The following is a 16,815-nucleotide window of genomic DNA, read 5'->3' on the forward strand; positions in this document are numbered from 1 at the left end:
TCAGTTACTTTCTGCTTAGTACATGTTGGGGTTGTTGTATCATTTCCATTCTCATTATATGTAAATATTGTTCACTTAAAGTTCATGTAAATCGAGGTTCACGTGAAATTCATGTGAATCACACATGCAATTAATGTGACCAGGGAATGCAATATCAAAGTCTGTAACATACATGAATAAAGTCCATGATGTGGTCACTTATATAATTAAATAACACCTTAATTACACGAAGTCTCGATTCACATGTTAAATTACGCGCAAAATCTGTGACAAATTTAGTTTGCTCAGTTCAATGTGAAAATCACGCGAAATTCGAAATGTGAAAATCGAGTGAAATACAGGGGCGGATCCAGGATTTTAGATTAGGGGAGGCGCACAGTTAAAACTTGCCGAGCGGAGCGAGGGGAAACAATTTTGAGGTTAAATTTTTGAAAGATTCTTCTAGAGTGGATCAGAGTGGGTGCAATGTAGATATCTTTTGTGGTAAAATTAGCGATAGATCAAAGTTCCCACCTAAAAACGCCTAAATCTACCCCTGACAACCCATGCTTTGCAAATTTTAGCCCCCGCCAGATTCCGCCCCTGAATTATATCGTATTGCGCATACCCGCTCTTATCCAGAATTTTATCCGGAATTTTAAAGACTCAGTTAAAGTCTCGATATTAGAATCGCCATAGAACAAAAACAACTACAGAGAAAGAAAACATCAAACATAGATCTCCTTTGTTTGATTGAAATCGTCTCATAAACGGAAAAGTTTTTTTTTCAGTAGGAAAAATAAAAATACAGTTTCCTACAGATTTAATCTCGTGGAAACGGGAAGAAGCTTCAAGGCTGCTGAACTTGTAAACAAAGTGGGTGTTGTTGACAAAGGGAGAAAAACGTGTTTGAAAATCGATTTTTTGGCTTAGAATCCTTTGTCCTGATCAGATGTTCATACTGTAATAGCAAAAAGGACGTGAATGATACAAAGACAAAATGAAGGTAACAGTATGTTGTCTGCAGTGTTAAAACTGTTTTAATATATTACTATAATTCAAGATACATTTATACTCCTCAACAATCAAACTGATGTGTTTGGCACTGTTACCTGCTTAACAGCTGGTTGTTAAGATATAGATATGAGTTTCATATCAACAATAATTTTGACATACTTTTCATAAGTGACATTACTAGTTATAAGAACATATAATAATTAATATGCATCGTTATGGAGTGTTTCTTATGTACTTGAAGACTACTTGTTAATGTTTTGGTACAACATTTTGTTAACTGTTTCATGGTGATCGCCTGGATATAGCTGAAATATTGCTGCTCAGGTGTTAAACCTCAACAATCAATCGGCAATTTATGAACACTTGTTTCATGTCAAAAACATTATCCCCTTTCCTTTTATATAAAAATGTTAAGGTAAGGGAAGGTGAAATTTCAGGCTGATATTTTTTTTATATGAAACAAGTGGCTATTTGATTCTGATTCTGTGGACAAGCATTTTCCCCAATGAATGGATACATGTACATGAAACTAGCCATGATGTTGTGGATCAAAATAACCAGGACTTCCACATACATGTAAGAACATAACTGACCACTGTGAAGGGAATATAAGTTACATTTTCACATGAATAATATGAGGATGACAATGGTCTTAAGTGCAATCAGAGTCCAAAGCATGAAGTATTAAGTTCACTTTTCAACAAATTAGACTTCATGCCATTTATAATTTTGGCAAGTAAGTTGTTTAAGATTTTTCATCAGTAAGTAGTGGGAGACAACAAAGGACATACCAAATATTTGTAAAATTAGGAGAAGAACAGTTTTGGGTTTGGCCTAGATTGCATGGTTTTATCAAGATTCTTCCAAATAGAAGTAGCCTTTTTAGCTCACCTGGCCAAAAGGCCATGTGAGCTATTGCCATCACTATGTGTCCATCGTTACCATCCGTTAAATTTTTCAAATATCTTCTCCTCTGAAACTTTGCCATAGAATGTAACCAAACTTTGCATGAATGCTCCTTAGGGTATTTTTAAAAATCCTTATGTGGGGATTTTTTATCTGGCAAAAAACATGGCTGCTGTACTGAAAATAAACCATACTAGGGGTCAAATTGCAGATTTTTGGAAATAACTCAAAAAGAGTTGGGCTTAGCTTAAATCTGTCAGGGAATATTCATAAAATTGTTCAGCATGTTGGGATGGGCCTAGGCCAAAATTTTCAGAAAGATATGTTGAGGAATGAATGAGTTATGGATCCTGAAATGGATTTTTTTTTCTTATTTTACATTTCCAACTTCGACAATCTTCTCCTCTGAAACTACTGGATGGATTTAATCAAAACTTAACATGAATGTTATTTAGAACATCTTTAACAATCCATACGTTGGGATTTTTTATCTTAAGAGAAACATGGCTGCTATTACTAAAAATAGACCGTAGGGGTTAAATTCCAGAATTTTGCACATAAGTCAAAAGGAGTTGGGTTTATCTTAAATCTGACAGGTTGTTCAGCAAGATGGGATGGATCCATGCCAAAATTTTCAGAAAGTCTTGTTGACAGATAAATGAATTCTGGGTCCTGAAATGGACTTTTTTTACCAAATTTTTCATTTGCAACTTTGAAAATCTCTTCTAAAACAACTGAATGGATTGAAACGTAACTTCCATAGAACATTTTAACAATCTATGGGTTTAGCTAAAATTTAGTAGGGAGTGAAATTGCTTAGCATGATGAATTGAACCTATGTCGAAATTTTCAGAAAGATCCATTGACAGATGAATGAGTTATGGGTTCTGAAATGGATTTTTTTCAGAAGTTTTGATAACCAACTTTGAAAATCTTTTTCTTCTAAACTACTAGATAGATTGTAACCAAACTTGGCTTGAATGTACCTTACAATATTCTGAAGTTTACCATCTGTGTTTGGGGATTTTTTATTTGGCAAAAACCATGGTTAATTTTACTAAATATAGACTATAGGGGTCAAATTGAAAATTTTTCAAAATAACTCATAAACAAATGGGTGGAGCTAAATTTTCATAAAGATATGTTAACCAATCATGGAGTAATTGCCCTTGAAGAGTCAAAAAATTACTATAAGAGATTTATTTTATAATATGAAAACCAGGGCCCAGTTGTTTAAAACTGTCGTTATATTTAATCATGATTAGCCTTAGCGAGTCGTTAAAAAATTAACTACAAGTTAGTTAACGCTTGCATTAAAATGTGTTAAAAAGGTAGATAACTAAGATGCTCTCTATTGATTAAGATTCTTGTGACAATAGTACAGTAATGTCAAGAGGCCAGCTTTAGAAATCTAAAAAGGTTGTTTTTGACCAGATGAGCCATTCAGCCTTTAGTTTGAAAATGTCAGAGTAATTTAAAATAGGCATCTTTCAAACATTTTGTCTAGCCAGCAAATTTACTATTTCCGAAGCTTCAATGGATTGCAATGGAATAGACATAGGTTTTGCTTGGATGAAAGTTTTTAAAGTGTCAGTGTAATGAATTTTTAAACAAATTTCATTAAATTTAAGGGCCAGCTTTGCTGGCTTATTATATTAGTGCTAAGGTTACTGAAAATTAATTTCTTGCCTGCGCAAAATTTTCAAATAAAGGTTTATTCTGTTTAATAAAAAAGGTGAGGCCCACCTCAAAATTTTGATGACTATCAACTGAAATTTCCATTTAAAATTACACATTTTTCTGAAAAAGTACATTAATATAACATTTTTAAAATAGTTTTAGGTTTCATTGAAAACTTGTATTAATTGTTAACACTAAGATGCTTAATTCAGTTTGAAGTTTTATTGTAGTTAATTCATTGAACAGATCCAGTACAATCATGTATTATGAAAATGATTGAGTGTATAAAATGTACTGTATGTTTCACAGAGGTGCAGAAATAGTTTTCTTCCATTCTAAGCCAGTGATAAAAAATGCATGTGACTTTTTCGCCAATGGACAGGGATTAAATTTCTGCTAAAATTTTCCTGCCATTTTACATGTCTGAGTTTTCTACAGATTTCATGGGAGAAATGAATTCTTCTTCAGCCTGTTCTTGATTTGAAATTATCACTCCACTCTCTATGGTAAAGTTAAGATTTTATCATGCTCACTAAAGGTCACATGTCAAAAATGTCAATTTTACCATCTTGAGTGGAGAAATAATTTAAACCACTCATTCCTGAAGGAGAATCTGTATTTCATTCTTTTCTTGCTAAAAAATAATGCATGTGAAATTTTCAATGGATTTTTTTATGTACTTGTATGATAAACATTTATATACATGTACATAATGTACATTTTACATATACATGTACAATGTATATGTCTTGCAGGTATCAGATACTGGTACAATACATGTATGTTTTACAATATTGAAAATGTAGATTTGTGAAGGGTACCAGTAACACAGTTGTTTACAAATGTGTATCTTCATAAGAAAAAAAAAAAATTTAATTAATTTAATCATTTTTTTCTAAGTTATATATGTATGCTAGTGCTGAGCAAAACGAGTGGTCATCATTGGTCATTCTTCTATAATGATAATTAAAGTAAGACTAGATGTTACATGTCCCTAAGTCAATGTTATTGCCTATTACTATGAGGTGCCTGTTAATTTTGTGATATTGATATTTCTTAATCACTCAGCTCATTATTTTAAGTTACAAAACATGATACATGTATACATGTATGTGGATACATTTTATAAATTTCTGAAATGAGCCAATTTCACCTCAGATTAGTCCAAATCTGATGTATAAAAATCAAAGATTTTGGACATTTGTAATGTAAATTGAAACTTAATTTATTTTGTGGATTTTATGCAATTTTCTGTGCAGAAGATACATGTTCTATCACAAAGCTTTGCACCTTTCCACACTCCATGATAAACAGTTAACATGAAAGGGTCAGTAGTTTCTGAGGTCATTGATGTTAAAACCTGTACATTTTGTATATTTTTTTGAGAAATACTTGATTCTTTTTAAGTGTTAATGGGTTAAAGTTATGAGACTAACAGTGTACATGTATATACTAAGGACAAATGAGTTTTAGCAGATGACAGAACCAGAGTGATATGCATGACATTATCATATTTAAATTGTATTTTGTTGTGCATCAACTATTCTAATATCAAAATTAAATACATGTACTTTATTACAAACATTTCTAAATCATGAAATTACAATATGTCAAGTAACAGTCTATTACAATACACCTGTTGGCCCGGGAAGTTCATCAACAGATTATGATCAATTAAATAATTAATAGTTACTCAATGCCAGCAGCTTTAAAGGCACTTTTACCAGTAATTTGCTCAGTTTTTGTTGACAACTGTTTGATAATTTATCATAGACACTGTGTATATAGGTTTAATCAAGCCTAGTCTCAAGTCAATAACATATAAACCCCTAAGTAAAATAAAATCACTTACCCATGATGGCTATATGTTTCATTGGTAATAAATTTAATATCACTGGTGATTTATATTTTATGGTACTGTTGTATAAGACAGCACAATTTCCATATTTACAGTATCACAAATCTTTGGTTTTAGGTCCTGCAAACTTCTTGTTAAATACATTAATGCTTTGAAAGTAGTTTTATTTGTTGTTACCAGTTTTCCTATTTAGAGATAACTTTAGTTCATAGAATCTTGAATTTGTGGAGTTTAACAACTTCACCGTACAAATGAAAGGGACATTTCTGTATCGTTTGGAACCAATACTTATGGTTTGTGGAATCAATACTTGTGGTTTGTGGAATCAATACTTGTGGTTTGCGGAATTAACCTCTATGAAAACTACTAAAATTAGTGCCCCATGTAGAATACTTTCACAGTAATCAACATTAGTCAGTGAACACATGTTAATATCAAATTATTATTTTCAGATTCAAATGGAAGGATTTCACAAGATATATGATGACCTTGAGAAGGTCATTGACAAAGAAGACACTAACAGCTCTATAACATCAGATTCTGATGATCCAAAGGCAGACTTAAAAACTTTCAGGGAGAAAGTAGAATATGCTCTGAATACCAGTAAATTTCAGATTTTGATAGTATGTCTTGTGATACTGGATTGCCTGTTTGTCATTGCTGAGCTACTTATTGACATGAACATTGTTACATTACCCCACCACGAAACAAATATTGCTCCACGGGTTTTCCATTACTGCAGTTTATCAGTGCTTTCCCTCTTTTTAATTGAGATTATTGTCCGCCTATACGCATTGAGACTACGATTTTTCAAGCACAAACTAGAAATGTTTGATGCCGTTATTGTCATTATTTCATTTGTCCTTGATATTGTGTTCCGTAATAATGAGGGTCCAGAAAGTGGAGCAGGATTATTGGTTGTATTGAGGCTCTGGAGAATAACAAGGATACTAAATGGTAAGTTTATTTCTTTTTGATTCTGCATTGCTGAACTATTTTATTTTTTAGTTAAAATTTGAAGTAGAGCAATGTGGATAAGGAGGTAAGAACATTTAAAAAAAAACCCATTGAGTTACAAAGTTATCTCTGGTAATGAATTTCAACATTACAACACCACATAATATCATGAGGATTTTGAAAATCAAAAAAGGAAACAAATAACTTAATATGAATATTTACACAGACTACTTTCAACAACAGAATGATGTACATTTTGTACATGTATTAAAAATATGTAGTGTTACCTGAGTAAGCAACTACTATGTACAAATTGATTTTGGCAGTTGCTAATTTTCGTGAATTCAGTCAAGTGAACATTATATTCACAGGTACAAAATGTATCCAATTTGGCAGTTTCTAAAATCGGTATGCATAATTATAAATTGTTAAAAAGAAATTAAGCTGGTGCTATTCTTCACACTTTTGGTCAACCACAAAGATGGCAAAAATGAGTACACTGTCAAAATTAATACCTTTACAGTACTCTAGAATCATGGACTACAATGAAGGTCACTGGGAGGGGATCTGTGACCTATACACATATATAGGTCTTTTGAAGGGTTGTGTATGCTATTAAGGTCACTTGGAGGAGACTTAGTAGCTATATACATGTACATCTAGGTGATTGGAAAAGGGATTAATGAGCTATGTAGGTCACTGTGAAGGGATATATGAGATATGTAGGTCACTGAGAAGGGATTTGTGACCTATGTAGGTCATTTGGAAGGGATATGTGGGCTATGTAGGTCACTGGAGATATTTGTGAGCAATGACAGTCACTGGGAGGGGATATGTGAGCTACATGTATGTAGGTCACTGGAGATATTTGTGAGCAATGTCAGTCACTAGGAGGGGATTTGTGAGCTATGTAGGTCACTAGGAGGGGATTTGTGAGCTATGTAGGTCACTGTAGATATTTGTGAAAAATGTCAGTCACTGGGAGGGGATTTGTGAGCTATTAGGGCACTGGAGATATTAGTGAGCAATGTCGGTCACTGGGAGGTATATGTGAGCTATGTAGGTCACTTGAGATATTTGTGAGCAATGTCAGGTCACTAAGAGAGGATTTGTGAGCTATATAGGTCACTAGGAGGGGATTTGTTAGCTATGTAGGTCACTAGAAGGGGATTTGTGAGCTATGTAGGTGACTAGGAGTGGATTTATGAGCTATGTAGGTCACGGGAGATATTTGTGAGCAATGTAGGTCACTGGGAGGGGATTTGTGAGCTATGTAGGTTACTAGGAGAGGATTTGTGAGCTATGTAGGTCACTGTAGATATTTGTGAGCAATGTCGGTCTATGGCAGGGGATTTGTGAGCTATGTAGGTCACTGTGGATATTTGTGAGCAATGTTGGTCACTGGGAGGGGATTTGTGAGCTATTAGGGCACTGGAGATATTTGTGAGCAATGTCGGTCACTGGGAGGGGATATGTGAGCTATGTAGATCACTTAAGATATTTGTGAGCAATGTCAGTCAGTGGGAGGGGATATGTGAGCTATGTAGGTCACTGGGGAGATATTTGTGAGCTATGTACATGTAGGTCACTGGGAGGGGATATGTGAGCTATGTAGGTCGCTGGGAGGGTATTTGTGAGCTTTGTAGGTCACTGGAAGGGGATATGTGAGCTATGTAGGTCACGGGAGATATTTGTGAGCTATGTAGGTCACTGGGAGGGGATTTGTGAGCTATGTAGGTCACTGGGGAGATATTTGTGAGCTATGTAGGTCACTGGGAGGGGATTTGTGAGCTATGTAGATGGGAAAAGAGTTTTTATCTTCATGGAGGACTGTATGTAGTTCATTGGGAGGAAAACAATATATGTAGGTCACTTGAAGGGGGATTTATTAGCGATCAGAGTGTTCAGTTTTCAAAAGAGTTGTAGTGAACAACTAGAGTGTTGTATTGTATGGTTGTATACATGTATCTGCAAACCATATGACTGATATACTTGTACATTTATAATCATGGGTACAGACATGTACTAAATCAAACTGAAGCAGTAATATCATTTTAATGTCATGACTTCCACCGATTTATATATTTAAGTATTAATATTTACGTACAATGTACTTATGACTGTTAAGTATTACAAGGGAACTTACATGTACATACAGTGTTCAGAATCTATTATAAATTAGTGAATAACTGATACTTGTATGAATTATGATTAAAAATAACACTAGCTTTGATTGAAGAATCATTTTATTTCAATTTATGTAGAAAGGAAATGGTGTAGAGTTCCCCAAAAAAAACCAATTAAGACAAATAAAGAAGTTGACTTTTTTGCACTTACATGTTCATGTAACTACATGATGTAGTTATGGGTATACAAAATGTTGAATCAGATTTTTCTTTATATTAGATGGACTGTTTGTGATAAAGATATGTGTACATCATTATATTTACTGTAATTATACATGTAGCTACATGTATGAAATATCAGCATATGAAGCTACCAGTTACATTTACATGTACAAAAACAAATTCTACTATCACACACTTTAGCTGGTTTTATTTTTGCTACATAAACCCCACCAATTTATAAATGTACAAATTTTAAAGTTGAAAAAAATTCTTTTACTTATTACTTTATTGTTCTTATTTAGGTATTGTACTGACAGTAAAAAAGCAAGCTGAGAAAAAGTTACAGAGAGAAAAACGACTTAGACAGGCTTGTGAACAAGAACTCACAAAATATCGTGAATATTGCTCGGCACAAGAGCAGGAAATAGAACTTCTTCGAGGTTTACTTAGGAAACACAATATAGAGGACATCACTCGAATAGACAGACCTCCGGTTGCCATGAGTACCATTGATGTTGTGGCTGAAGTCAACCATCTTGTTTCAGAAAAGTCCTCTGGGACAGATTCAGGCAGTGAAAGAAATTCAAGCCCCCCTGGTAGCAGCTAAAAAGTAAAAATTTAGTCAGCCTGAAATTTCTTTTGTTTTTTACTTGTTCATGATTATTTCCTTTGTAAGGCCAGAAAAAAATATCTGTGTTTACTGTCACATGCTGAAAAAAAATAGGGTCAGTAGGTCAGATTTTTTGGCCGCCCTTGTTGTTTAATATGATAAATAGGGGTTCAGGTGACAGAAACAACAGGAATTATATAAAATTGCCGATGAAAAAGTTATCGTCGCAGTGAAAAAAGTCGTGTGACCGTAAACACACATACATTTTTTTTTTGACTAATGTGAACCTTGTTGGTAATCAACTGTATTTTGTATTTTATTTTACAATGACTCATAAAACTGAGTCAAAACAAAAATAAATTTGATGTTATGATGCCAGTTTTTTATTATGATGTTAACAAGTTCTGTGAAATGCAAACAATGTCTTCTCATCAGCCAATAAATTATATTTTGTTATATTAATCTCAGGTACATGTACTTTCAAAGTTACAATAAAGATCTATAAATTTTTAAAATAGCACACAGAAATTTAACGATAATTTTTATGTAAACCACAGGGACTTGAGGTCACGGGTTAAATCCATTAAATGGTTAGAATATTCATGGATGTACACTAAAGAACCACAAGTGTGATTTTATAGTGTATGGCCATGGATAGTAAAATGTAAAAAATAGTTTAAACAGCATATTACTACAATTTTTGCCCATTCAATAGACCTAACTCATGACCTCAAGTCCCTGTGATGTAAACCAGAGAATTGTCATGGCAACCTTTTTTTGTTGCAATATTTGTAGTATGAAATCACTATAAAGTGTGACATGAAAATTTTCTTTTGTTCTAAGACAGACCAATAAGCATGAATTTAAGACATGGATAAGTTGAGAGCATGGGGAAAAATGATAATAAAAAATAGAAAGAATTTTTCTTCAGTTTACAGACTTGAGATATGATAATTGTACAAGTTAGGCCAACAAATTCAAATTTTATTATTCCAATCATGGTCCCTCAGGGGGGCATTTACATTTAACATTAATATCCATCAGATGACATCATAAGACTTTACACATTAATACATGATAAAATGTATCATTTATTTTTAGATTATTAGACAAGTGCTTTTTATATTATCAATGCAAACTTCCCATCAAGCATAGTCCATTTAAAGGATTAAAGATAAGCTCCTTCAGACTCGTGAGCTTTTCAGTCCTCTTTATTATTCTTTTTGTTTATTCAGTGTACATGTACAGTGGTGATGTCATGTTTATGGCCTACTCACTACATGTACATGTACAGTGGTGATGTCATGTTTATGCCCTACTCGCTACATGTACATGTACTATGAGGATGTCACGATTATAGCCTACTCACTACATGTACACTAATGATGTCATGTTTAAAGCCTACTCACTACATGTGCATGTAACGTGGTGGTGTCATGTTTATAGCCTACTCACTACATGTACATGTACAGTGATGATGTCATGGTTATAGTCTACTCACTACATATACAGTGGGGATGTCATGTTTATAGCCTACTCACTACATGTACATGTACTGTTGTGATGTCATGTTAGTAGATTACTAGCTACATTTACATATACAGTGATGATATCATGTTTATTGGCTACTCACTACATATTCAATAGACTAAATTCCAGTAGGTTCATGAATCCATTAAATAACATTTGAAATGCAATCATGTTTTTTATATCTCTGTGCAAGATTTTTTAAGTTACAGTGAGACCTGCCTAAACCAAACCTGGAATAACCTGGTAACCTGTCTAAACCAAACCTTTAATATTTTGGAAACCTGTCTAAACAAAAAAAAAAACTGTTGATACAAGACACCTATTTAAATTTCTTTAATATCAGTTTAATTGTATTATGAACCTTCATAAACCAAACATCTTTTTAAACCAGACACATTTTTAAGCCCAAAGGGGGTTCAATTAGGCATGGGTTCAGTTAAGACAGCTTTCACTGTATAGGTTAATACTTGTATGTTAAAATGACAAATCATGAATCAATTTATTGTGCTAAACAAATATTCTTTGTTTAACACTTATTAAGTCTAAGTTTCCTCTGACCTTGTGATCTGGTCATGAACCCCAACACATCAATCCTAATAAAAATGAAGAAAGTTGAAAGGTCACGACTACTTAAACCACTAAGAAATAAGGAAATGTCATACATGTATTGTGATCAATGAAGTTGTTAAATATGCTGTAAATTTTAGTGCTTATTATTGATAAAACAGTGCTTAGTTGTGTCATGAACATTTCAAAATTACTTACAGTTGTCAAATATTAGCTGATAATATCAATGATTATTTGTGTTAGCATTGGTACACAAGTTATACTATGAGATCAAATAGAAAACATGAACAGCCATTATGAATACTTGTATGTCTTTATATGATGTTCCATAAACTTGCCATATCCAAACTATTTTAAGACATTGACATATATTTTAGAAAGAGGTACTTGTACATTTATTTTTTTAGTATGATTTCTTTATAATGAAATGATACCACGATCAAAGTGTTTATCAACACTAGTAACTAGATATAATTGCGTTCATTTTCATTCAAAATTATAGATCTTCAATCTTTCAAAGACTACTGGCTCAGCTAAAAGAAACCCTTTGACTGATTTTAACCAAACTTGACAGGAATAATATATGGATTAGTCTTTACAAACAATCTGCTTTTGCTTCTGTTCAAACAAGATTGCCATCACAGACGTTTTGAGCTTCTGGTGGGTCAATTTTCAAAGGTGAACTTCTTCTGAAAAAAAAATAAAAAAACAGAAACATATCTTTTGAGACTTGATAATGTTGACCTCAGAGCCCTCTACAGATGACCCACGTTTTTATGTAGCTTGGGTTAATATTGAACCCAGACGTAAGGAGGGGTCTTTATATATGATTTACTGGGTTCTGCTTGATCAAATAAAGTAGCCACCAGATTTTAATTTTTTCCAGGTCAGCCATTCTGGCTCTTTTTTAAATTCTGTATCTGAAATCTGAATCTCGTATTATCTACAGCTGAATAGGATTTTAGTCTCTACACATTTAGTTTTAACTGGATGTAATTTTATCACAGTTTAACATGTCCAAACTGACAAGGATCGATTTCACTGTTAGCAGTTTTGAATTGTTTCTAGTCTTCAAGATGTAATTCATAGACCATTTGATTTTCAGATTGCTAGGAGTGTTTAGTAAAATAATTTCTGGATCTGACGGTCATTCCCTAATCATATATATTCTAGTCAAAGATTTATTTATACAAAGTATGAGAAACACAAATTACAAGACTGTTAAAGGCAGTGTTGTGTATATTACAAGACTGTTAAAGGCAGTGTTGTGTATATTACAAGACTGTTAAAGGCAGTGTTGTGAAAATTACAAGACTGTTAAAGGCAGTGTTGTGTATATTACAAGACTGTTAAAGGCAGTGTTGTGTATATTACAAGACTGTTAAAGGCAGTGTTGTGAATATTGGGTGGATATAACTTTTGTCCAGTAGACAAAACTTGTTGCAAATCAATTTTATGATTTTTATTTATAGATATGTAACAATCATGTTTATCTTAGCAAGTGATTCAAAAGTGCATGTGATGTTTTAGCCACTGGGTGGTAATAAATTACAAGGTATTTACCGCCATTTTACATTCTTCAAGTTTTCTACAGATTTTATGGGAGAAACCGCCTTCAGCCTATTCTTGATTTACATATTTTTCCACCCGTTATGATATAATTAAGATTTTAATATGCCTGCTTTAGCTCACATGTTGACAACCTTAATTTATACCATTTTGAATGGAAAAATATGACTGAAGGAGAATCTATATTTATACATGTAATGTACTCTGTACAGTGTATTTGTGTGATAGAAATTTTAGGTCTCTTTTCATATTTTTTGAAAATGTTTATATTACATGTTAGTGTTGATGTGGTTTTGAATAATAAGAAATAGGTGCTTCTCAACAAATTCACAAACAGTCTATAGAGTTTTACTTAGTTGACCATGTCTTTGTACTTTATGTAAGAAACTGGACTTTTTAGTATCATGATGCTGTGTCAAAGAAATTGCCATTCTTCTTTTGTATTTTAAGCTTGATATTGTCTCAATTTTTTTTTTTTTTTTGTATAATAACGTTCTGTCTAAGAATCAGGCAATGGGTGGCACATAATTTTTCTTAATTTAGTGTTTTTGTCTCCCTCAATACATCTAGAAAACAACAGAAAATCTATCTGAATCGCTCAGGCATCTGTCACATTGATATTTTTTCCTTCTTATATAGGGAAAAAATTAGGGTAATTTACATGCAATTTTTCCTGGTGCATTTTAACTAAATTTGACCTGCAATGTCTTAGAAATGCAAACTTTACAAACACTTTGATGGTGACTTCTAGAAGTTATGACATACAAAATACTTGGATAATGCAATAAAATTTCCGATTTTTTTTTGTTCACTTGCCACACCATATATACATTTAGCCTGATCCTTAGACAGAGAAGCACTTAATATTTGTTTGCATAAATTTACTTTGTTAAATGTACATTTTGGTTATGTTTGGTAGAGTTGCAATGAGTTGATGGATGTTTTAAGATAAATTGATTGATTGTGGTTCAACATCACATGGCTAATATTTCATTCATTTCAGGGTGGGAACATTTTATCAAATGAACAGCCATATTTTATATTAGTCTGAATTTCTGAACTGGAGTTGTAATATTCTTGCTTATTGAGGTAATAAGCCTCAGTTAAGTATGTCTTCCCATTAAGACTTATTATTCTTATTCCAAGCCAACCAATCTTTGATGCTGTAGGTTTTGCTGAGAAGTAGTTTTAAAGTCTTTGGTATGCCTTGGCTAGGGATTTAACCTATGACCTCTTGCACAAAAGGTGACCACAAAACCACAGAAGTGTGGGATATTTTTAGTTGAAGATAGTTTGCCTTCTGCATTTATGCAAGTTGTTGTGACCAGATGTACAGCTTCATCTTAATTTATGATGTATATATATTTATGTACATGGATTGCAATAAAATGGATGGATGGAATTTGCTTTCTTTGTACATAATGCATTTTTTATTACAGCCGTCTGTTTTATTTAATCTGTTGGTTTTCATAGTTAGTGACAATGTTAGTTTCCCCAATAACTTATGAAGGACATTTTCAATTGTCTACATTTCAGTGTCAAGGCTAGCATGTTCAAATTTGATCCATAATTATATCAAGTCCAAAATAAATCTGACAAAATAGATATTACACCATCTGAACAGCTGGTACTGCAATGGTCCTTACTTGATATTGAATAGATATTTACCATGTAGTGCTTAAAATAAATTACATATTCGTATTTTAAACATGAAATGATTATTTGAAATTCTTCCATTATGTTAGTGCTATAATTTATTTTTTTTAATACCTTTGTATCATGGTTTTCCATTTTTTTTAATTGCTATATTTTGTTGTTTATATTATATTAGTACAAAATGTATAAGTGAACCTTCGATTTTCAAAAAAAGTGAAGTTATTTGGTGTATTCTGCAATGGAATTATCTAATTTCCCATGAATAGATAGTCAAGGTGATGTACTTAAATACACATACTTGTATTTAATGCTAGTTTTCTCATTGTTGAAATTTCTGTCTAAAATTAATTGATAAAATGATTTTAGACTTTGCCTTTGAGGGATGGAGCTAACTGATATCTCAACTTACAGAAATATGTGAGACTTCCTCAAACACATGCTGTGCATCAGCGTTTAAATTTCAAACTATGACATAACTTCCTACTGAAAGATTATTAATTGTTCATGTTTAACATAAGATCTTTATATGTTGTTGATACTCCCTTCCTATTGAGATTAAAACTATTAATTTATAAGATTTTAAAGATCTTTAACAAAATGTGTTTGTAAAAACACATAGAGAACCCATTTTTTGTAGTATTCCGTCCAACTTAGATACATCAATTGCCAATCTTATAAAATTATTTTAATTTTCAAATATTCTCTTTCTCATATTTAAATAATGAATTGAAGCATTTGCATTCAAAGATAAAATTACCTAAGGCTTCATACATGCATTAAAGCTGGCTAGTAACTACCGGTAACCTAATTAGCTTTATGAAATTTTGTTTTATGTATTGTGATGTAATTGTTTTAATGGAAAATTGTTAGTCTTGGTGGTGTAATTTTCATTAATGAAACTTGTTTGTATGTGTATTTCAATGTGAATCTTACACTGGCTATTATTTACAGTAACAATGCAAAGTCTGTTGACCACCCCCCCCCCCCAAATTTGTTCATCTATAAACAAAATGCATTATTAAATCATGTTGTTTTGCATGTATTTTTCATTTAAATCAATATAGATATGTAACACTTGATATTTGTAAAAAAAAAGATGAATCAAATAAAAGTTGTTTTTCTCTGCTTTGTTTTGCCTGACATCATATTCTCTTAATTAAAGAGCGTTATGGAATTTATATCATTATAAATGGAAAAATGGAATTTTTTTTTTCTCAAAATGCAATCTCAACGATTTATACACACAATATTTTCTGAACTTACAGTGGTTATTTGGTTATAATGATAGTTTTATTGCAAACTGTTTGCCTTACATAATATTTTTGAGCTTGAATAGAGGTGGTTATAAAGTGCTTTTCAGACATCACAGGATTAGGACTTAAGGCATGTAAAATATATGACAAGAATAAAATGCATGTTTGCCAATGTCACTATTACCAAAAGTCTTTTAAGAGAAAAAAGGGAGCAGCAATGAACATTGTATAGAAGTTGACATTAAAAAAAAAAAAAAAAAAAAAAAAAAAAAAAGATTAAAAATTACAGAATTTTTCTTTAGTGTTTCAGAGAATGACAGTTTTTCCAATGATGACGTAAGATTTTCATCTTTTATGAACAGTTACACTTCATTTATTTTTGGGCCTTTTACAGTCTTGCCCTTGAAAGGGGAAAAATGACCGGTTTTATTTAACGGTTTTCAGCCAATATCTTGAAAACTATGATAGATAGAAAGAAACTTTAAGTTACTGAAATGATCCTTATGATAAGTCCTACCAAAGTCTTCTTGAGTCAAAATTGTTGGACAACTTGTTAAATTTATTGCTCTTCTAAGACAAAATTAAACAAGGTGAGCGATTCAGGCTCCTGTGAGCCTCTTGTTTATATAGCAAATAAGTGTATACACGATATGAAATGTAATACAGAATATCAAGTTCCATGTATCAAGTAAGAGCAATAAAAAACTATTAATGGTCTCAAACATATTATAAAACATCAAAATGTGAAGAAATTTGAGTAAGTCAATTTATGTGCAAAGTGTATGCAGTTGTATAAAAAAAAAAAAAAATCAGACAGGTTGCAACTGTTGAAACAGTCTTGCCAAGTCCCTTTTCCAAAATGCAGGGTATGATAAAAAAAATGTC

General features: G+C 32.3%; 1 protein-coding gene and 1 long non-coding RNA gene across 2 annotated transcripts; both read left to right on the top strand.

The window, feature by feature from the left end:
- Positions 1-664: 664 nt before the first annotated feature.
- On the top strand, positions 665-15,800 carry LOC148608524 (voltage-gated hydrogen channel 1-like). Its single transcript, XM_088544573.1, has 3 exons — positions 665-985; positions 5,893-6,397; positions 9,048-15,800. The coding sequence occupies exons 1-3, from the start codon at positions 980-982 to the stop codon at positions 9,350-9,352; spliced, it is 816 nt and encodes a 271-aa protein (XP_088400699.1). The 5' UTR covers positions 665-979; the 3' UTR covers positions 9,353-15,800.
- LOC148608525 (uncharacterized) lies at positions 6,408-9,047 on the top strand. Its single transcript, XR_015915044.1, has 2 exons — positions 6,408-7,280; positions 7,312-9,047. It is a non-coding gene; the product is annotated as an uncharacterized LOC148608525 (long non-coding RNA).
- Positions 15,801-16,815: the final 1,015 nt, after the last annotated feature.

This window comes from Perna viridis, chromosome 9, assembly GCF_037379345.1.
Source record: "Perna viridis isolate PV_CMFRI_1.1 ecotype Kerala chromosome 9, ASM3737934v1, whole genome shotgun sequence".
In the NCBI taxonomy this organism is placed as follows: Eukaryota; Metazoa; Mollusca; class Bivalvia; order Mytilida; family Mytilidae; genus Perna; species Perna viridis.

Excerpts from the sequence above, each read along its gene's own strand:
- LOC148608524 (XM_088544573.1), top strand. Across the intron at positions 6,398-9,047 it reads AATAACAAGGATACTAAATG|GTATTGTACTGACAGTAAAA; the intron begins GTAAGTTTATTT and ends GTTCTTATTTAG.